Source organism: Mobula hypostoma, chromosome 2 (assembly GCF_963921235.1).
Source record: "Mobula hypostoma chromosome 2, sMobHyp1.1, whole genome shotgun sequence".
NCBI lineage: Eukaryota > Metazoa > Chordata > Chondrichthyes > Myliobatiformes > Myliobatidae > Mobula > Mobula hypostoma.
Window position 1 is genome coordinate 150,101,554 of NC_086098.1, and position 23,501 is coordinate 150,125,054.

General features: G+C 44.9%; 1 protein-coding gene across 1 annotated transcript in view; it reads right to left on the bottom strand.

Moving 5' to 3' along the window:
* me1 (malic enzyme 1, NADP(+)-dependent, cytosolic) overlaps positions 1-23,501 on the bottom strand; it is a 481,492-nt gene that overhangs the window by 264,116 nt on the left and 193,875 nt on the right. The window contains exons 4-5 of the mRNA XM_063040862.1: positions 23,196-23,271; positions 18,853-19,014 (exon numbers count right to left, since the gene is read on the bottom strand). Of these exons, the coding sequence (XP_062896932.1) occupies positions 18,853-19,014; positions 23,196-23,271 (238 nt within the window). The remainder of the gene's footprint in view (positions 1-18,852; positions 19,015-23,195; positions 23,272-23,501) is intronic.

Below are 23,501 nucleotides of genomic sequence, written 5' to 3' on the forward strand. Positions count from 1 at the left end.
GACTGGTCTCACTCTCACTCACTGCTTCTGGAGGAAGGTAGTTGTGTGTGAGTGGTCTCTCTCTCTCTCTCGTTCTTGTTCACTGCTGGCAGAGGAAGGTGCCTGCGTTTGAATAATCGCTCCCTCTCTCCCTCTCACTCAATGTGTCAGAGAATGATGTGGAGTCTTGGGTCATGGGTAAGATTTAATCAACGTGGTTCATGGATTAGACTCCTTAGCTCATGTTATGATGTGATTCTGGTTTCTGGTTGTTCCCTTTTTGTTGCTATTTTGTGCGATTTTGATGGAGGAGGACAGGGAACTGTGGCCTGCCGTCAGCGAACAACACAGTGCCTGACTGGGCTGAGCTGAGCCGAAACTGAAGGTTCCTGGATTGTTTCAATGACTTTGGGATTTGATGTTTTATATTCTGTGTTTTCACTCATTTTTTGCTGTTGGCATGATTTGTTCCTTTCTTTGCACGTTGGGTGTTTGATGCTTTTCTTTGTTCGGGTTCCATGGTTTTCTTTGTTTTGTGGCTGTCTGCGGGAACACGAATCTCAGGGTTGTATATGCATACATACTTTGATAATAAATGTTCATGAAATCTTTGAATCTAACCTACTAACTGGCATGTCTTCGGATTGTGGGAGGAAACCAGGTCATCAGGAAGAAACCCTCACATTCACAGGGAGAAGGTACAAACCCCTTACAGCTGTAGCTGGAATTGAATTCCAAACTCCAGTATACCCTGAGATGTACCAGCATCACACTAACAGCTACACTACCGCGGTACCTAAAATATTACATTGCTCCGAGATATTGAGAAATGAAGTGTCACACGCACAAAAAGTCCATTGCAGACGAAAAATTTGCTTAAGGAAAAGCCATGCAATATGTACGGAAGTCTGGTGCCATTACCTTTTTGCCAGTTTGATGGTTATTTTTGCAGTAAATTCCATTTAGAGACAACTTCATTTATGAAGATAATTAAATTGAGATTTGTATTTGGTAGAAATTGGTAACAACTGCTGTATTTGCTGATTGTCAGGAGGAACTCCCTGGGATTATTAATCAATAAATATGTGCTTCTTGAATGACAATCATCTCAATCCAGAGAGACACAAGAGATGGCAGAGACTGGAATTTCATGCAAAAAACAATTTGCTGGAAGAACTCAGCAGGTCCAGTAGCATCTCTGGGAGGAAAGGAGAATGAAGGGAGATTTGATAGAGGGATACACAATCATGAGGGGTATCGATAAGATGAATGTAAGCAGGCTTACGCTGAGGTTGGGTGAGGCTGGAACTAGAGGTCATGGGTTAAAGGTGAAGGATGAAATATTTAAGGGGAACATGAGGGAGAACTTCTTCACTCAGAGGGTGGTAAGACAAACTGCCGGTGGAGTGGTTGATGCAGAATTCACTTCAACGTTTAAGAGAAATTTCAATTTGTATGAATTGTAGTGGCATCGAGGGTTATGGTCCAAGTGTTGTTCAGTGGTACTAGGCAGTACAACAGTTGGGCATGGACTAGATGGGCTGAAGGGCCTGTTTCTGTGCTGTAGTACTTTATGCCTCCATGAAAGGACATCTCAGATTATCTCCCTTCTTCAATCTCAATCCTCATGCAGGGTTACGATCTGAAATGTAAAAAAATGCCATTTCCTCCTCCAGATGCTTCTCAATCCACCGAGTCCTTCCAGCAGATTGAACACAAGAGCTAGGAGCAGGAGTTGGCCATCTGGCCGATCGAACCTTCCCCACCATTCAATAGGATCATGGACTTCACCCTACCTACCTGCCTTTTCTCTATAACACTTAATTACTTTGCAGTGCAAAAAGCTATCCACCAGTGTCCTAAATATGTTTAATGAGGTCACCTCTGCTGCTTCCCTGGACAAATAATTCCAGATTCCCTGCACTCTGGAAAAATCAGTTTCTCCTCATCTCCATCCTAATTCTCCGAAAAGGAACCTGAGGGGAACTTCTTCACTCAGAGGCTGGTGCGAGAGTTGAACATGCTGCCGGTGGAAGTGGTGCATGCTGGTCCATTTAGGAGGAGTTTGGGTAACTTCATGGAAGGGAGTCTTATTCATACAGATCAGCGCATTACATGGTGCATTGAAGAAGTACTGGATAAAACAGTAACAGAGTGCAGAGTAAAGATGACATTTACTGTACGTAGAACACAGAACAGTACAGCACAGTACAGGCCTTTCAGCCCACAATGTTGTGCCGACCCTTAAACCCTGCCCCCCCATAACCCCCACCTTAAATTCCTCCATACACCTGTCTAGTAGTCTCTTGAATTCACTACTGTACCTGCCTCCATCACTGACTCAGGCAGTGCATTCTACACTCCAACCACTGTCTGAGTGAAAAACCTTCCCCTAATATCCCTCTTGAACATCCCACCCCTCTCCTTAAAGCCATATCCTCTTGTACTGAGCAGTGGTGCCCTGGGGAAGAGGCGTTGGCTATCCACACTATCTATCTATTCCTCTTAATATCTTGTATACCTCTATCATGTCTCCTCTCATCTTACTTCTCTCCAAAGAGTAAAGCCCTAGCTTCCTTAATTTCTGATCATAACGCATACTCTCTAAACCAGGCAGCATCCTGGTAAATCTCCTCTGTACCCTTTCCAATGCTTCCACATCCTTCCTATAGTGAGGCGACCAGAACTGGACACAGTACTCCAAGTGTGGCCTAACCAGAGTTTTATACAGCTGCATCATTACCCTGCAATTCTTAAACTCTATCCCTCGACCTATGAAAGCTAACACCCTATAAGCTTTCTTAACTACCCTATCCACCTGTGAGGCAACTTTCAGGGATCTGTGGACATGTACCCCGAGATCCCTCTGCTCCTCCACACTACCAAGTATCCTGCCATTTACCTTGTACTCTGCCTTGGAGTTTGTCCTTCCAGAGTTTACCACCTCACACTTCTCCAGGTTGAACTCCATCTGCCACTTCTCGGCCCACATCTGCATCCTATCAATGTCTCTCTGCAATCTTCAACAATCCTCTACACTATTCACAACACTAACAACCTTTGTGTCGTCTGCAAACTTGCCAACCCACCCTTCTACCCCCACATCCAGGTCGCTAAAAAAATCATGAAAAGTAGAGGTCCCAGAACCGATCCTTGTGGAACACCACTAGTCACAACCTTCCAATCCAAATGTACTCCCTCCACCACGACCCTCTGTTTTCTGCAGGCAAGACAATTCTCAATCCACCTGGCCAAACTTCCCTGGATCCCTTGTCAAACCTTGTGTGGAACCTTGTCAAATGCCTTATGAAAATCCATGCAGATCACATCCACTGCACTACCCTCATCTATATGCCTGGTCACCTCCTCAAAGAACTCTATCAGGCTTGTTCGACATGATCTGCCCTTCAAAAAGCCATGCTGACTGTCCCTGATCAGACCATGATTCTCTAAATGCCCATAGATCCTATCTCTAACAATCTTTTCCAACAGCTTTCCCACCACAGATGTAAGGCTCACTGGTCTGTAATTACCCGGACTCCTCTTATTTACCCCTCAATCGTGACCCCACTAAGGAGCACTAGGCCATTGTCTCCCACACCATCATCAACTTTATCCACTCAGGGGATCTCCCATCCACTGCTACCAACCTTATAGTTCCCACACCTTGCACCTCCCGTTTCTACCTCCTACCCAAGATCCACAAACTTGCCTGTCCTGGCAGACCTATTGTCTCAGCTTGCTCCTGCCCCACCAAACTCAATTCTGCATACCTCGACACGGTTTTATCCCCCCTTGGTCAATCCCTTCCTACCTATGTTCGTGACACTTCTCACGCTCTTAAACTTTTCAATGATTTTAGGTTCCCTGGCCCCCACCGCTTTATTTTCACCATGGATGTCCAGTCCCTAGATACTTCCATCCCCCATCAGGAAGGTCTTGAAGCTCTCCACTTCTTTTTGGATTCCAGACCTAATCAGTTCCCCTCTACCACTACTCTGCTCTGTCTAGCAGAATTAGTCCTTACTCTTAATAATTTCTCCTTTGGCTCCTCCCACTTCCTCCAAACTAAAGGTGTAGCTATGGGCACCCGTATGGGTCCTAGCTATGCCTGTCTTTTTGTAGGCTTTGTGGAACAATCTATGTTCCGAACCTATTCTGGTATCTGTCCCCCACTTTTCCTTCGCTACATCGACGACTGCATTGGCGCTGCTTCCTGCACGCATGCAGAGCTCGTTGACTTTATTAACTTTGCCTCCAACTTTCACTCTGCCCTCAAGTTTACCTGGTCCATTTCCGACACCTCCCTCCCCTTTCTAGATCTTTCTGTCTCTGTCTCTGGAGACGGCTTATCCACTGATGTCTACTATAAGCCTACTGACTCTCACAGCTATCTGGACTATTCCTCTTCTCACCCTGTCTCTTGCAAAACTGCCATCCCCTTCTCGCAATTCCTCCATCTCCGCCGCATCTGCTCTCAGGATGAGGCTTTTCATACCAGGACGAGGGAGATGTCCTTCTTTTTTAAAGAAAGGGGCTTCCCTTCCTCCACCATCAACTCTGCTCTCAAACGCATCTCCCCCATTTCACACACATCTGGTCTCACTCCATCCTCCCGTCATTCCACTAGGAATAGGGTTCCCCTGGTCCTCACTTACCACCCCACCAGCCTCTGGGTCCAACATATTATTCTCCGTAACTTCCGCCACCTCCAACGGGATCCCACCACTAAGCACATCTTTCCCTCCCCACCCCTGCTTTCCGCAGAGATCACTCCCTACATGACTCCGTTGTCCATTCGTCCCCCCCATCCCTCCCCATTGATCTCCCTCCTGGCATTTATCGTTGTAAGCGGAACAAGTGCTACACATGCCCTTACACTTCCTCCCTTACCACCATTCAGGGCCCTAGACAGTCCTTCCAGGTGAGGCGACACTTCACCTGTAAGTCAGCTGGGGTGATATACTGCGTCTGGTGTCTTCTATATATTGGCGAGACCCGACGCAGACTGGGAGATCGTTTTGCTGAACACCTATGCTCCGTCCACCAGAGAAAGCAGGATCTCCCAGTGGCCACACATTTTAATTCCACATCCCATCCCCATTCTGATATGTCTATCCACGGCCTCCTCTACTGTAAAGATGAAGCCACACTCAGGTTGGAGGAACAACACCTTATATTCCGTCTGGGTAGCCTCCAACCTGATGGCATGAACATTGACTTCTCTAACTTCCGCTAATGCCCCACCTCTCCCTCGTACCCCATCTGTTATTTATTTATATACACACATTCTCTCTCTCTCTCTCCTTTTTCTCCCTCTGTCCCTCTGACTATACCCCTTGCCCATCCTCTGGGTCCCCCCCCCCCCGCCTTTCCTTCTGCCTGGGCCTCCTGTCCTATGATCCCCTCATATCCCTTTTGCCAATCACCTGTCCAGCTCTTGGCTCCATCCTTCCCCCTCCTGTCTTCTCCTATCATTTTGGATCTACCCCTCCCCCTCCCACTTTCAAATCGCTTACTAGCTCTTCCTTCAGTTAGTCCTGATGAAGGGTCTCAGCCTGAAATGTCGACTGTACCTCTTCCTACAGATGCTACCTGGCCTGCTGCGTTCACCAGCAACTTTGATGTGTGTTGCTTGGACTATCCCTACTTCCTTTTTTGAACAAGGGGAAAACTTTAGCCTCCCTCCAATCCTCTGGTACCATTCCAGTGGTCAACGATGACATAAATATCCTAGCCAGAGGCTCAGCAATCTCTTCCCTCACCTCGTGGAGCAGCCTGGGGATTATTCTGTCAGGCCCTGGGACTTATCCGTCCTAATATATTTTAACAACTCCAACACCTTCTCTCCTTTAATATCAACAAGCTCCAGAACATCAAACTCACTCATATTGTCCTCACTGTCACCAAGTTCCCTCTCAATGGTGAATACCGAAGAGAAGTATTCATTGAGGACCTCGCTCACTTCCACAGCCTCCAGGCACATAATCCCACCTTTATCTCTAATCGGTCCTACCTTCACTCCTGTCATCCTTTTGTTCTTCACATAATTAAAGAATGCCTTGGGGTTTTCCTTTATCCTACTCACCAAGGCCTTCTCATGTCCTGTTCTTGCTCTCCTCAGCCCGTTCTTAAGCTCCTTTCTTGCTACCCTATATTCCTTAATAGACCCATCTGATCCTTGATTTCTAAACCTCATGTATGCTGCCTTCTTCCACCTAACTAGATTCTCCACCTCACTTTTGACCCATGGTTCCTTCACCCTACCATTCTTTATCTTCCTCACCGGGACAAATTTATCCCTAACAACCTGCAAGAGATCCCTAAACATCGACCACATATCCATAGTACATTTCCCTGCAAAAACATCATCCCAATTCACACCCGCAAGTTCTAGCCTTATAGCCTCATAATTTGCCCTTTCCCAATTAAAAAATTTCCTGTCCTCTCTGATTCTATCCTTTTCCATGATAATGCTAAAGGCCAGGAAGCGGTGGTCACTGTCCCCCAGATGCTCACCAACTGAGAGATCTGTGACCTGACCCGGTTCGTTACCTAATACTGGATCTAGTATGGCATTCCCCCTAGTTGGCCTGTCAACATACTGTGACAGGATTCCATCCTGGACACACTTAACAAACTCTGCCCTGTCTAAACCATTGGAACTAATCAAGTGCCAATCAATATTAGGGAAGTTAAAGTCACCCATGATAACAACCCTGTTATTTTTGCACCTTTCCAAAATCTGCCTCCCAATCTGCTCCTCGGTATCTCTGCTGCTACCAGGGGGCCTACAGAATACTCCCAGTAGAGTAACTGCTTCCTTCCTGTTCCTGACTTCCACCCATAGTGACTAAAAAGAAGATCCTGCTACATTACACATCAAAGTTGCTGGCGAACACAGCAGGCCAGGCAGCATCTCTAGGAAGAGATACAGTCGACCTTTCAGGCCGAGACCCTTCGTCAGGACTAACTGAAGGAAGAGTTAGTAAGAGATTTGAAAGTGGGAGGGGGAGGGGGAGATCCAAAATGATAGGAGAAGACAGGAGGGGGAGGGATGGAGCCAAGAGCTGGACAGGTGATTGGCAAAAGGGATATGAGAGGATCATGGGACAGGAGGCCCAGGGAGAAGGAAAAGAGGGAGGTGGGGGAGAAAAACCCAGAGGATGGGCAAGGGGTATAGTCAGAGGGAGAGAAGGAGAAAAAGGAGAGAGAAGAAAGAATGTGTGTATATAAATAAATAATAGGTGGGGTACGAGGGGAAGGTGGGGCATTAGTGGAACTTAGAGAAATCAATGTTCATGCCATCAGGTTGGAGGCTACCCAGACGGTTCCTCCAACCTGAATGTGGCTTCATCCTTACAGTAGAGGAGGCTGTGGATAGACATGTCAGAATGGGAATGGGATGTGGCTCCATCCCTCCCCCTCCTGTCTTCTCCTATCATTTTGGATCTCCCCCTCCCCCTCCCACTTTCAAATCTCTTACTAGCTCTTCCTTCAGTTAGTCCTGACAAAGGGTCTCGGCCTGAAACGTCAACTGTACCTCTTCCTAGAGATACTGCCTGGCCTGCTGCGTTCACCAGCGACTTTGATGTGCGTTGCCTGAATTTCCAGCATCTGCAGAATTCCTTGTGTCCTGCTACATTACCCACCCTTTCTGTAGCTGTAATAGTATCCCTGACCAGTAATGCCACCCCTCCTCCCTCCCCCTCCCATCCCTTTTAAAGCACTGAAATTCAGGAATATTGAGAATCCATTACGGTCCTGGTGCCAGCCAAGTCTCTGTAATGGCCACTACATCATAATTCCATGTATGTATCCAAGCTCTCAGTTCATCACCTTTGTTCCTGATGCTTCTTGCATTGAAGTATATGTACTTTAGCCCCTCTACCTTATTACCTTTACACCCTTTATTCTGCTTCTCTTTCCTCAATTGCAGGCAGACTGTAAGGTGCGAGATCATAATCAGGTGGATTGTGAGGTCAGGGGTCCACCTTATCATACAAGAGACTGACAACAGTGGGATAGATGCTGTGCTGGTGGGACGTGCTTTTGAATTTTCTGCCCAATGGGAGACAGGGGAAGAGGGAATGTCTGAAGTGAGGCGTTTTGATTACACTGGCTGCTTTACTAAGGCAGTACCAAGTAGCTCTCATTAGAATAGTAGATTCTATTGTATTTTTTGTTCTACTTTGAATGCCTGCAAGGAAATGAAATTCAGGGTAGTATGTGGGGACATACTGTATACGTACTTTGATAGTAAATTTATTTTGAACTTTGAGTTCCCTGTAGCCTTCAATTCCCTGATTTTTTGGGGAAAAAAGTCATCTTAAGCTTTTTTTTAAATATCTTTTGATTCAGCCTAATAACTTTAAGTTCTCTTTAATATTTGTTCTTAGTTACTCAAGAATCAAGTCATGTGCAGCTACACCAAACATGTTTCAATGCATTCTGAAATGTCATTAGTAAGTTCATGCCTACCCTCACTGACCTTTATATATACGTTAGGTATAATGGGCTGCTTTGCCTATACTGATGTACGTTCTTCGCACAGAACAAAAGCTGTCTGTTATGTTTTGAACTTATCAACCTTTGTTTTGACTTCCTCCACCCGAATAACTTTCTGAATAATTGAAAAAGTATGCTAATTGTTGGACTTCACTCCATGAAAGATGTACACAGATCATTTTAAGACACAAGGGGTGGGGGGTGGAAGGAGATGGAAAGAGAAAAAAAAATCTTGACTAGGCCAACAAGTCTTTGCATTAGCTGCCAGGATGCCAGAATTTTCCATCTTACATTGCCTCCTTATTGTAAGGAAAATGATGAATAGCTGGCAAATTTCCTTGAGAATAGATTGCTTAGTAATTGTGAAATCTCTTGTAATGATAGCAAAGAGAAGCATGAGAAGCGATTGGCCTTGTGCAGGGATATCTAATGAAATGAATTGTGTAATGGAGAAACACGCAAAGGCTTTGCCAAGTCAGATGTGAATGAGTAACAAGTGTGGGTGGACTTCCCTGGAATTTGTGGGGGAAATATCCAGTTGCTGCCTCTTAAGGAGTTTAGTGTTTGACCATGACTCATAGAAGTAAAGCTGTTTGAGTATTTTGTTTAAATGCGCACAAATACTTCACCTAAATTAACGTAATTTAACTTCTTTGAAAAATGCAGTAATAATTAATCTTATAACAACACGTGAAGCTTAGAGAAGAGAAGTGAATTTCAATAGCATTCGACATAGAATATAGCCCAGGAATAGGGCCTTCTGACCAGAAAGACTCTGTCAGCCATGAAGCCAAATTAAATTAAACCTCTTTGCCTTTCAGGAATGAATGTAAGACTATAAGCCACACTCCCAGCATTCTACAGATGAGAAGTAGAGAACATCACTGCATGGTATTGAAACTGCACTGCGGTGAACAGGAAGGCTTTATTACAGGTAGAGAAAACTGCCCAACGCATCACTGGCACCAGCCTACCCGCCATCAATGACACATACACAGAAAGATGCCAGAAAAGGGCCAGTAACATCAGGGAGGATCCTACCCACCCTGCTCATGGGCACTTTGTCCCATTCCCATCAGGGAGGAGGCTATGTAGCATCCACGCCAGGACCACCAGACTCAAAAAGCTACTTTGTACAGCAACGTAATAGGCAAAAATGTACATCACTCACAACTACTGCCATTGAGTTGGGGTTTTACTTTAAAAGGATGGTCTGACGTGATGACGTCATGACGTAAAGATTTTTAGCTCAATTTCGTGTTTAGGTTTTGGAGCTGAATAAGATGTGTTACAGGTTTCATTAAACACCTCCACCCACTCACCCACCCCTCCACACCCCCAACCGCCACTACTTTATCGTTTCCTGTCAGTCACTTTGCGCACAGTCACTTGTGTGCCTAGCATCACTTAATGGACATACAATTGATCTATGTATATAAGCTATCCTATGCATTTATATTTATTGTGTTCTTTATCCAGGGGGCCAGGAGCCAGGGCACAGGCCCAGGATCGACTCTGTCTCACGCTGATCTCACCGATTTATGCACTGGGGAAGATTGAAGCCATCAAGGTGTGTGTGGCAGGCAAGCGGGTGCTCAGTGCACCTGCCAGCCTCTCACTCGCTGCTGCCGCAGAAGGTATCTGCGTGCAGTGACCTCTCACTCTCTCTTGCTCACTGCTCCCGAGCGAAGGTCCTTGCGTTCAAATGATCTCCCTCGGTTGGCGGATGGTGCTGGAACAAGGTTTAATCAATGTGGATTGTACATTTGGACTCTAATTCAGGTTTATGATGTGTCTAGTTTCTAGTTCTAGTTCTGGTCCCTCTTTTTTGTTATTACCTTTTTCGTTATTACCTGCAGGTAATGAACACTGAGCTGAACTGAACTGATACATGCCTTTTGATTTTATGTTTTCACTCTTTCTTTCTGCTTTTGCTCTTTTTGTCACTGTTTGCACAATTTTATTTTGCACTGGGGGGGTTTGATTATTGATGTTTTTCTTTGAATGGGTTAGCTCGATGTTTCTTTGTCTTGTGACTGTGGGGAAGATGAATTTCAGTGTTGTATACTGCATAGATACTTTGATAATAAATATAGTTTGAATCTTTGAGACTCTGCAGATGCTGGAAATCCAGAACAAGATGCCAAGTCCTTTTATCAGATCTTCGAATCAAGACCAGAATCTGAGTCCCAGTGAAGGATCTTGGCCCGTATTGCTGACTGTTTTCTCCCATCCATAGCTGCTATTTGTCTGATCTGCTGAGTTCTTCCAGCATTTCACACACCAGCTTGCTTTGCACTGCCTGATCTGCAGCAGAACTCCACTGCGAGAGGCCAGTATATTGTAAATAATGAGAATTAAAGTCTTGTAGTTTATCCGTAACAATGCTGATGGCAGACATCAGCATTGTTACTGGACAAGAATGTAGGGATCTTTATTTGGATGGACACGTGTAAAGTTATATCAATCTCAGAAAAATCTCTGTCCCAACAATTTTCTGGCCAAATAAAAAAAAGTCATACAACAAATTCCAGATTCCAGTGTCTGTGGTCTCTTGTGTTTGCACATTTTTATTGATTGCTTCATATAAGGCCCTCGTTCCCACTGGTTAGTCATAGTCATACTTTATTGATCCCAGGGGAAACTGGTTTTCCTTACAGTTGCACCATAAATAATAAATAGTAATAAAACCATAAATGGTTAAAAAATAATATGTAAATTATGCCAGGAAATAAGTCCAGGACCAGCCTATTGGCTCGGGGTGTCTGACACTCCAAGGGAGGAGTTGTAAAGTTTGATGGCCACAGGCAGGAATGAAGGCCAGTATTCTGAATCATAGTTCATTCTAAATCATAGTTCTCAGCACTATTTATAGTTTCACCTGTGTGCTGTTTCTATGTCATATCCAACAATGATGGGAGACCAGTGCAGGGGAGTTTTTAAAGTGGAAAAACCTTTTCACTGGGGCAATTCCACTCTTTCGGAAGTCAGGGTCCAGTGGTACGAGTAGTCATCACACTAAGTGGTCTTCGTTAGTTGTAGTGGATAACCACGACTTCTTTTGTGTCTTGTTATGCCCTTTATCCCCATGGAACGTTGCGGAAGGAGAAGATGGGAGGAGAAGATGGCGGCGCGCCTGCGTGTGCGCAGACCTCCGGTGAAAAATGATATCGTATCTGTTAAATACGGGCCGTGGACAATTCTGCTTTGATGGAGAATGGACATGAAAGCACAGACGAACATCTGGAGAAATTTCTGAAACGCTCGTTCGCTGCTGTCATTAATGCGTGGTCGGGAATCTTTCGGAGGGTAGGCCTCAAAATCCTTGGCTTTGCCTACTGTTGGCGACCGAGGTTGAGGTCGAATTGTTCGGACAGAGATGGCGCTCAGTACTCGGTGTTGGAGAGCTGATCGGAGGCTCGAAGTTTTCGGATGACTCAGAGTCGGATTGTGGTCGGCATGGCAGGGAGAGTTTTTCTTCCTTCTCCCATCTGTGTGAGATGTGGGACATTTGAGAAACTCTGAACTTTACTGTGCTCATGAACTTCTTCATCAAGTTATGGTATTGTTGCACTGTTTGTAACTGTATGTTATAATTATGTGGTTTTGTCAGTTTTTTCAGTCTTGGTCTGTCCTGTGTTTTGTGATATCACATCGAAGGAAATAATGTGTCACTTCTTAATGCATGCATTACTAAATGACAATAAAAGAGGACTGCATGTCTTCATAATCTAAAAAAAAGTTGCCTTTCTGGGTCTCACGGTTGGTTTCATCCACTCAGTCCGTGTGTTGGGTAATGCAAGGGGTAGAAACCTACACAAAAGCCACAACTACTGCCTCATTCGTTTTTGTCTGCCATGACACACACAAACATCCCCTTAGGCCCCCCTACGATGGCCCGTCTGCGTTTTGCAACGGAGAGAAAAGATTTTTATCTTAGATAGGAGGGGTAAACCTGAATGTATTTCAGTATATCTCCTTAAAGCAGCCCCCGAGGGATGGATTCCACTGCCGTGGCCCTGCCATCACGACGTGACCAAGAGCATCTGTCGACACACCTCTTAATGAGCCAGAGCCACCTGCTGTTCCTCCACCCATGGAACACAGGATCGGAGCCGGGCGGCTCGTCCGAGCTAGGACAAGCTCACAATCCCAGTTTTAGTGAATTCTGAGGGGGGAGGTGGGGGGGGGAACATACATAACTCACAACCACCGACAGAGTTGGGGTTCATTTTAAGAGGCTGGTCTGACATAATGATGTGAAATTTTTTACCGCTCTTTATGTTCGGCATTTGTTTGACAGTAAAGGAGTTGCTGTTTTTCTTAAACTTAAACGCCTCTGCTGTTTTATTTATGAAAACCTACACACGGGGCTGACATGGGTACGTAAAAATATACATATCTCTTTTTTATTTGCACAGTTTGCCTTCTTGTGCACATTGACTGTTTGTCAGCCTTTGTTTATATATTGTTTTTGCATAAATTCGATTATATCACAGCCAGCCTCCCCTCATCGCTGGATCCTCTACAGTTTGCTTATTGTCCAAATCGCTCTACGGAGGAGGCAATATCCACCACACTGCACACAGTTCTCTCTCACTTGGACAACAAAGACACTTATGCCAGAATCCTGTACACTGATTTCAGTTCAGCGTTCAATACCATCATCCCACAGAGACTAGTGGAGAAACTGTCGCTGCTTGGCCTTAGCACTGCCATGTGTCGCTGGATTCTGGATTTCTTGACAGAGCGACCACAGTCAGTCCGTGTTGGCAGGAACATCTCTGACTCCATCACACTGAGCACTGGATCCCCACAAGGCTGTGTGCTTAGCCCATTGTTGTTTACACTGCTAACACATGACTGTGCAGCCAGATTCAATGAGAACCTGATCATTAAATTTGCAGATGATATCACAGTGGTGGGGCTCATCAGCAAAAATGATGAAACAATGTACAGGGAGGAGGTCAAACACCTAGAGAGCTGGTGCAGGGATAACAACTTGATGCTTAATGTCACCAAAACCAAGGAGATGATCGTCGATTTCAGACGGTCTCAGCCTGAGCACACACCCCTCAGCATCAGCAGCTCCACAGTGGAGAGAGCGGAAAACATCAAGTTCCTTAGAGTGCAGATCTTGGACAATCTCACCTGGTCCAGGAACACCATTGGGATTGTGAAACGGGCCCAACAGAGATTGCACTTACTGAGGAAGCTTAAACAAGCATCACTCCCCACTAACATCTTAACTACATTCTACAGAGGTGTGGTTAAGAGTGTGCTGACCTTTTGCATCACAACCTGGTACTCCAGCTGCAGTGCTGTCGACAAAAAAGCCTTGCAGAGGGTGGTTAGGGGAGCAGAGAAGGTTATTGGGGTCTCCCTACCTTCTGTCCAAGACCTCTTTCAGAGTCAATGCCTCCAGAACACACGGTACATCATTAAAGACCCCTCACACCCTCTCCAAGAACTGTTTGTTCTTCTGCCATCAGGCAAACATTACAGGAGCATCAAAACGAAAACCACAAGGCTACTAAACAGCTTCCTCCCACAGGCAGTCAGACTGCTAAATAGCTGCTCTACCTGACTCTGCTTTTGGACACTTTTAACTTGCACTGGACACTTATAACTTGATTTTAACTGACATGTGGCTGTTGTGTTTTACTATTTATTGTTATGTTTATTATTTAGTGTTGCGTTTGTTATGTTATGATTGCACTACCCCTGAGAAACGCTGTCTCACTCTGCCCTACAGAGCTGATGTACGGTTAAAATGACAATAAAGTTTTTTTTGAATCTTTGAATCTTGAATATTTCAATATTCAAGATTCAAGATTGTTTAAAGTCATTTCCAGTACACAAGTGTAAAGGCGATCAAAATAGTTGTTACTCCAGATCCGATGCAGCACGAAACAAAAACACAGTAAGATTTAAAAAATCACAATAAATATAAGTGCGTACAATACCTTGTATACACAGATTGATTGTTCATAAAGAGACGCTAGGCACTCTGACGGGAAATGAAAAACATAGTGGTCATTAAGGGGGTGGAGGAGTGAGTTAGTGGGTTAAATTTAGTTTCCTGTAAATGCCCACAAGAAAATGAATTTCAGGGTTGTATATGGTGACATATACAAACATTGGTAATAAATCCACTTCGACTTTGACTAAATGGCACTTGAATGGCATACTAAGCCTAAATGAGATGAAGTCAGTTGTTGTAGGTCCAGTGTCAAATCAGGGAAGTGCAGTAGATGTCTTTCCATGAAGGACATCCATGAGTTACGAGAGGTTTTACAACTGGCTAATAATTGGATGGGCATACAATGTATGAATATGGATATTTGCTTCTTATTGGAACATCGAACATTGAATGGTTCAGCAGAGAAACAAGCCCTTTGGCCCACAATATTGTGCCCATCCAAATAAATTAGTAATCAATTGGCCAACTGAACTAATCCCTTTTGCCTATACAATGTCTATATCCCTCCATTTTCCTCATACTTATGTGCCTATCCAAACATCTCTTAAAAATCCCCAGTGTAGCTGCCTCCACCACCACCCCAGGCAACACCTTCCAGACACCCACCCTTGCCCCTCATGTCTCCTTGCCCCCCTCACCTTAAACACATGCCCTCTGGTATTAGACATTTCGACCCTGGGAAAAGGATACTGTCTGTCTACTCTATCTATGCCTCTCATAGTTTTATAAACCTCAATCAGATCTCCCCCATCCCCCAGCCTCTGCTGTTCCAGAGAAAACAACCCAAGTTTGTCTAACCTCTCATTATAGCACGTGCCTTCTCATCCAGACAGCATCCTGGTAAACCTCCTGCACGCTCTCCAAAGCCTCGCCACCCTTCCTTATTATGGATTTAATTATTAGAATTTGTTTTCCACAGCTAAACTGGTTTGATTTAGCAGATCTAAGATGTAGCCGCAGGGCAGTTTCTTCGAGCTCATCTGCGAAACAGCTTTAATTTCTTCTCTCTAACATCTCTTTTTCCCTTTACAAGGTGGATGGGGTGCTGCACTCAAACTGCGATTCTTTACGCCGGTGGTTCCTACTCCCAGAAATCACCAATCAGCCATTTCTCGATATCCCAATGATGCTGCCTCAAAGACGTGCACCTTCCGCGGTTGTGGATGGGCCGATTCCCTGCCGGTGTTGCCAACTGAGGCGTCGCGGAAGAATGGAACATCACGAACATCAGTTAGGCTGTTGGAGGCCTTTGTACTAGGGTGATCGCTCTCTCTTTCTCTTGATGGTGGGGGAGAGTTTTTTGCTGATTCTCAAATCGGAGGAAGTCAGAATAAAAGCGATGTGGCAGGCTGTAACATCATAGCAGCGACTGTTTTGTTGGTTTCCACCTGTGTTCCCTCTAAGCTGTATGCGTGTGCGCGCACACATTTTTCAACCAGCACACAAAGGAAATTAATGTGCACACAAAAGTTTAGTTACCTAAAATAATGTAGTAATTATTAATTATCTTGTTGAGAATAATCTTTTAGCAAAATGTTTCTGTCAACCAGTTAGTCGGTTTTTCAAGTACCATAATGCACGTCACCTCACCTTTCCTGTTCCGGTTTGTACAGCTGCATCACGGTGGCAGCCATCTTTGGCGGACAGTGTACATATTGTAAAGTTTACAAAGACCTGTTTCAAATCCTGTAGATAGCTTACTAAGTTTTCATTAAAAAAGATCAGTCAAATGACCCTGTGGCTAAATACTGTCACGAGAAATTGATAAACTTCACATACAAAGTAGCTTTACAGGTATTAAGTGATGTTTATGATGAGCTGGCTGCACTGTGCAAGATTCTGCAAAAGAGTGGCCTGACACCGATTGATTCACTTCATTTTGCGCGAGGCAAAATTAACAAGATAAGAAAGCAGTATCTGGGAGACAGTGTTTCATGGAATGACAAAGTTAAAGTTTTGCTAAGCTGACAATGTGAAGAAAATGTCACAGTAGATACAAGTTTGCTGTTGACTTTTATAACTAGTCTTTGTGTTCATTTAGAAGAAAGGTTTCCTGAAGATGAGGTACAAGAATGGTCAGCTTTTGATTTCTCCGCAATTGTAAATTGTGACTTCACATTTGGCGATGAACAAGTTAATGCCTTAAGTCTAAAATATCATGATTTTCTAGCTGAAAATACTGTAATAGCTGGACAGTTTAATGATTTCAAATCTTCTGTGCAAGAAAAAATTAAATCCAAACTGATTTCAAATTTTGCTCAAATGGTGGCATTTGTACTTCAAAATTAAGTTTTGCGACCTTGCACAGTTGATGGACATTGGGGGAACCTTTCTTGCGTCTAGTGCGGACTGTAAATGAGGTTTTGGCCTAATGAATCAACTCAAAAACAAGCTGAGAAACCATTTAGGTGAATGTCATTTGGATATGTTAATGAGAATCAAAAGCTATCAATTGGATGGAAGTTCTATTAGTCTAGACAGAGTTTACAAAGAATGGGTAAATGCCAAAGACGGGAGAGAGAAAAAATAACGGAGTGACTTAAGTATGTATGTTATTTTGTTGTTATTCTTTGCAGTTTTATATCAAATATTTTGTAAACCTACATAAACTGTGCCACGTGTGCATTCAGTGCGTACATACTTTCATTACAGGAAAAAAATTTGCACAACATAAGATTTTTGCGCACACTGACTATTAAAAATTAGAGGGAACATTGGTCCCCACTTTTGCTGTGTTGGCACCTCTCTGTCCCAAAGGAGTGAGAGAGGGAGAGAGGGAGAGGGAGAAGGAGGGAGAGAGAGGGAGAGAGAGGGGGGAGAGAGGGAGAGAGAGAGAAGAGAGAGGGGGAGAGAGAGGGAGAGAGGGGGGAGAGAGAGAGAAGAGAGAGGGGGAGAGAGAGAGAAGAGAGAGGGGGGGAGAGAGAGGGAGAGAGACGGAGAGGGGGGAGAGAGAGGGAGAGAGAGGGGGGAGAGAGGGAAGAAAGCCAGAGAGAGGAGGGAGAGGGAGGGGGGGGAGAGAGAGAGGGAGAGAGAGGGGAGAGAGAGGGGGAGAGAGAGGGAAGAAAGCGAAAGAGAGGAGGGAGAGGGAGAGAGAAGAGGGGGAGGGAGAGAGGGAGAGGAAGGGGAGGGAGAGAGAGAGGGAGAGGGAGGGGAGAGAGAAGGAGAGAGGGGAGAGAGAGGGAGAGGGAGGGGAGAGAGAGGAAGAGGGAGGGGAGAGAGAGGGAGAGAGAGGGAAGAAAGCCAGAGAGAGGAGGGAGAGGGAGAGAGAAGAGGGGGAGGGAGAGAGAGAGAGGAAGGGGAGGGAGAGCGAGGGAGAGAGAGAGAGAGACAGGTATGTCGAATTATTGGGTGAACAATAGTTCTGTTGGTCTGCATATCAGATCATGGTCTCTCTTTGGGGGCTTTGTCATTGCTTGCTGGTTGGTATGGGGGCTGATGCTTCCTGCTGAAATAGGTGTGGGAGGGGATGGGGGAAAGACTGATGCTTTGCTGTTGTTTGTGCATGGGGGTGGGAGAGGTGGCTTTGGGGTTCTAATGTTTTTCTATCATTCATCCTTTGGGGTTCCCTTCTGTTTGTAACGTGCTGTAAGGTTTCACTGCTAATGTAATGGCCTCTCTGTAATGTTTCACTGCTAAGGTAATGGTTTGTCTGTAGCAGCAATGTTTGGGTTATGACTAGAGATAGTGGGTGCTTTGGAATGTATCATAGCTAATGAGAGGCATGTTGCTCTTTCTTGTGGGTCTAAGAGCAGGGATTTTGCGGTCTTTTGTCAGTGAGAGATGAAGAGAGAAGACATAGGTGGAGAGAGTTGGCAGACTTCCAGATGGAGTGGACTAGGAGCAAGGTCTGAAGGTCAGTGACACTCGGAGGTGGTCGATGGGGAACGAATGAACAGAATCATGAGCTCCAATGTGCGCATCAGACTGTTTCATTAAAATGGGCCGTTTTTCCTTTTATTTTCTTTACTAACCCTATAGTCAGGTTAATATTTATAAAGTTCACTCATTAAATTGCATATGGTGTACTGTCTGATATTTTGGGGTTCAGATTTGTAACCAGGCAGCATCCACACAAACAAGATTTCTCAATTTGGTGGGGCCAGAAGATGTCTTACCCCAGACGTACTGGCCAAACCTAAGGTTCACATGTTTTTGTGGACGTCTGCAAAGAGTAAGGATTTCAGGTTGCATATTGTATACATTCTCTGACATTAAATTGAACTATTGAACCTTTGAGCTATTGATTCAAACTTGCTTCCAGATCAATATCTCAAGTGTGATATCAAATTCCTAATATTTGAGCATCGTTGTCCCTCATTGCCAAGGAGAGATTAGCTTCTATACAAAGAATGTGGCGTTGCAACCACTGAACTGCTGCTTACCTCGTTGTTGGTGCCAACGTCTAGCATCACGGGTAAACACTGCTGGGGATTCACTCCGACACATGCCGTGTACAATGCCAGCTTACCCACTGGTATGCCCATTCCGTAACTCCCAAGGTCACCTAGACCCAGAATACGTTCCCCATCGGTGACAACAACAGCCTGGAATTACAAGGGTTCCAAAAATCAGTTAAATAACACCAAAAAAATACTCATCAAAGTAGGAAATACACTCTATTACTTTACTCACATGCTAAGTTTCCAATCCTGATGATTAATGGTTGTAAGGGTATTTTTATAGGCATCCGTTAGTCTCGTGAGACCATGGATTTGCACCTTGGAAGGTTTCCAGGGCGCAGGCCTGGGCAAGGTTGTATGGAAGACCAGCAGTTGCCCATGCTGCAAGTCTACCCTCTCCACCACCACCAATGTTGTCCAAGGGAAGGGTATTAGGACCCATACAGCTTAGCATCGGTGTCGTCGCAGAGCAATGTGTGGTTAAGTGCCTTGCTCAAGGACACAACATGCTGCCTTAGCCAAGGCTCGAACTAGTGACCTTCAGCTCACTAGACGAATGCCTTAACCACTTGGCCACGTGCCAAGGAAGGGTATTAGCAATGCAGTTTAGTGACTTTGAGGGATAATGGGAGATACTGTGTCTGGTAACCTAAGAGGTAACACCTTTACATAGAGGATAGTGAGCATCTGGAATGAGCTGCCAGAGGAAGGGTTCAGACAGGTACAATTGCTACATTTATGAAGCATCTGGATAGGTACGTGGAGGTGAGGGTCCTGGAGGGTTATGGGCCAAACGTGGGCAACTGAGACCAGCAGGAAATCTGCAGAGCTCAGCTTCAGGGATTTGGACCAAAGAGCCTGTTTCCATCTTGGGTTACTCGGTGACTCTACAACCTGTCCAGAGCATGGGTGGCAATGCCTCCGTGCACCGCCACCTGGTGTGGAGGGGCCATGACACAGGATCAGAAAAAGCTGCAAACTCAGCCAGCTCCATCATGGGCACCAGCCTCCCCAGCATCGAGGACACCTTCAAAAGGGGATGCCACAACAAGGCGGCATCCATCATTAAGGACCCCCATTACCCAGGACATGCCCTCTTCTCATTGATGGCATCAAGGACGAGGTACAAGAGCCTGAAATCTCCCACTCCATGTTTCAGGAACAGCTTCTTCCCCTCTACTATCAGGTTCCTGAATGGTTAACAAACCCATGAACACTGTCTCACTATTTTTGCCCTCTTTTAATACTACTTACTTAATTTTTATCTATATTTCTTATCGTAATTTATAGGTTCCTTTTAAATTATTATGTATTGCAATGTTCTGCTGCCACAAAGCAACAAATTTCACGACATGTGCAGTGATATTAAACCTGATTCTGATTCTAATTATGTCTTGGAAGGATTGGGATGTGAGGTAATAAAAACAAACACAAAAATTCTGCAAGGGTATTTGCTATAATTTTGACAAGGAACCATGAAAAATCCTTTGAAAACAGACTAAAAGCAGAATTCTCCAGTGGCCAACTATTTTAATTCCTTTCACTATTCCACCATAACATGTCAGTCCATTGCCTCCTCTTCAACCATAATGAGACCACTCTCAGGGTGAGGCTGCAATACCTAATAATCCCTCCACAGTTAGCCTCCAACACGTTGGCATGAATATTGAGAAGATGCTTAGGAGATTGAACGTTCTGAAGGTAGGTAAGACACCTGGACCAGATGGACTACACTCCAGGGTTCTGAAAGAGGTAGCTGAAGAGATTGTGGAAGTATTAGAAATGACCTTTCGCGACTCACCAGATTCTGGAACGGTTCCAATTGACTGAAAGGGAGATAGGCAGAAGAATGAAAATTATAGGCCAGTTAGCCTGACTTCAATGGTTGGGAAGATGTTGGTCCATTATTAAGGATGAGGTTGTGGGGCACATGATAAAATAGGCCAAAGACAGTATGGTTTCCTGAGAGGAAATCATGCCTCATAAATCTGTTGGAATTCTTTGAGGAAATAATAGGCAGGATAGACAAAGCAAGCATGCAAGTCAGTGAAAGCAAGCATGCAAGTACAGCAGGCAGTGAAGAAAGCTAACGGCATTCTGGCCTTCATAACAAGGGGAATTGAGTATCAGAGCAAAGAGGTCCTTCTGCAGCTGTACAGGGCCCTGGTGAGACCACACCTGGAGTACTGTGTGCAGTTTTGGTCTCCAAATTTGAGGAAGGACATTCTTGCTATTGAGGGAGTGCAGCGTAGGTTCACAAGGTTAATACCCGGAACGGCGGGACTGTCATATGTCAAAAGATTGGAGCCACTGGGCTTGTATACTCTGGAATTTAGAAGGCTGAGAGGGGATCTTATTGACACATATAAGATTATTAAGGGATTGGACACGCTGGACACAGGAAGCATGTTCCCGCTGACGGGTGAGTCCAGAACCAGAGGCCACAGTTTAAGAATAAGGGGTAGGCCATTTAGAACGGAGTTAAGGAAAAACTTTTTCACTCAGAGAGTGGTGGATATATGGAATGCTCTGCCTCAGAAGGCTGTGGAGGCCAAGTCTCTGGATGCTTTCAAGAAAGAGATGGATAGAGCTCTTAAAGATAGCGGAATCAAAGGTTATGGGGATAAGGCAGGAACTGGATACTGATTGTGGATGATCAGCCATGATCACAGTGAATGGCGGTGCTGCCTCGAAGGGCCGAATGGCCTACTCCTGCACCTATTGTCTATTGTCTATTGAGTCAGTGGATGTTACTTGGACCTTCAGAGGCGTTTGACCAGGTGACGCACATGAGGCTGCCCATGGTATTACAGGAAAGATGCTAGCCTGGATAGAAGATTGGCTGACTGGCAGGAGGCAAAGAGTAGGAATAAGGGGGCCTTTTTCTGGTTGGCTGCCAGTGACTTACGAGGAGAAGGCAGGAGAATGGGGTTGAGAGGGAAAATGAATCAGCCATGATGGAATGGCACAGGACACTCAATGGGCCGAATGGCCAAATTCTGCTCCTATGTCTTACGATCTTATTTACTTATTCTTCATTTGTTCTCTTCCCCTCGCTCTTCCCTCACCACTCTACCGTTCTTCCTCTTTCCCTTTCTCCAGTGATCCACTCTCCTCTCCTACCAGATTCTATCTCCTCCAGCTCTTTGCCTTTTCAATCTATTACCTCCCAGCTTCTCACTTCACCTCCCACCCCCTCCCCTTCCCCACCCCCCTGGCTTCACCTATCACCTTCTAGCTTTTCCTCCATCTCCACCTCTGGCATCTGGTATCTTTCTGGCACTTTTCCCCTTCCGTTCCAGTCCTGATGAAGGGTCTCAGCCCGAAACGCGGCTGTTGATTCATTTCCATTGATGCTACCCAACCTGCTGAGTTCCTCCTGTATTTTATGTGTATTGCTATTACATAACAGCTGTTTGCCTGAGTTCTCCAGTGTGCAAATCCAAAGATCTCCCGGCCACTGAGCGAAAGGACAGCCAGAAACACAATTAGAATTTTAACTTGTGAAACCTTTGCTGACCAGCAATGAAAATTGACTTTAGTGCGTTAACTAACCAGGAAGAAAATTCAGAAATCAGAGGTGCAAAGGGACTTGGGGGTCCTTGTGCAGGTTTCCCAAAAGGTTGACATGCAGGTTGAGTTGGTAGCAAGTAATTGAACAAATTCAATGTTAGCTTTCCTTTCAAGAGGACTAGAATATAACAGCAAGGATGTGATGCTGAGGCTTTTTAAGGCATTGGTCAGACAGCACTTGGAGTTTTGTGAGCAGTTTTCAGTCCCTTATCTAAGAAAAGCTGTGCTGACATTGGAGAGGGTCCAGAGGAGAATGATTCTGGGAATGAAAAGGTGAACATATGAGGAGCATTTGATTTCTCTGGGCCTGTACTCACTGGAGTTTAGCAGATTGTGGGGGGTGGATCTCATTGAAATCAATTGAATACTGAAAGGCCTTCAAAGTGGATGTGGAGAGAATGTTTCCTGTGTTGGGTGAGTCTAGGACCAGAGGGTGCAACCTCAGAATAGAGGGGCGCCCATTTAGAACAGAGATGAGGAGGAATTTCTTTAGCCAGAGGGTGAAGAAACTGTGGAATTCATTGACATAGACAGCTATGTGACCATAGTAATTTGGTATATTTAAGGTGAAGGTTGATAGGCTCTTGATTAGTCAGGGTGTCAAAGGTTACAGGAAGAAGGCAGGAGAATGGGGTTGAGAGGGATAACAAATCAGCCATAATTGAATAGAACATACTTGATGGGCTGAATGGCCTAATTCTATTCCCATGTCTTATGGTCCTATCAGTATAGAGAAAGCAATACAAACATACCCGAATATCATTTTCAGGCCAGGACTTCAACACTGTAGCAATGTGGCCTCGGTCATGGATAGTAACAAAAAGACCCCTGGAAGAATGAAAAGCTTTGTTAAAGACTCGTCCTTAATACTGTGCCAGAATTTAACCAGCAAACCCCATTCTGTTATCCACTTTACTATCCCGATGCACTTGTGTATAGAATGATCAGATTCAGATTTATTTATCACATCCACATTGAAACACGCAGTGGAATAAAGTGATGCAATGACCAGAGAATAAACAAAACGCAGCCACTGCACTCTGCTGCACACTAACTAG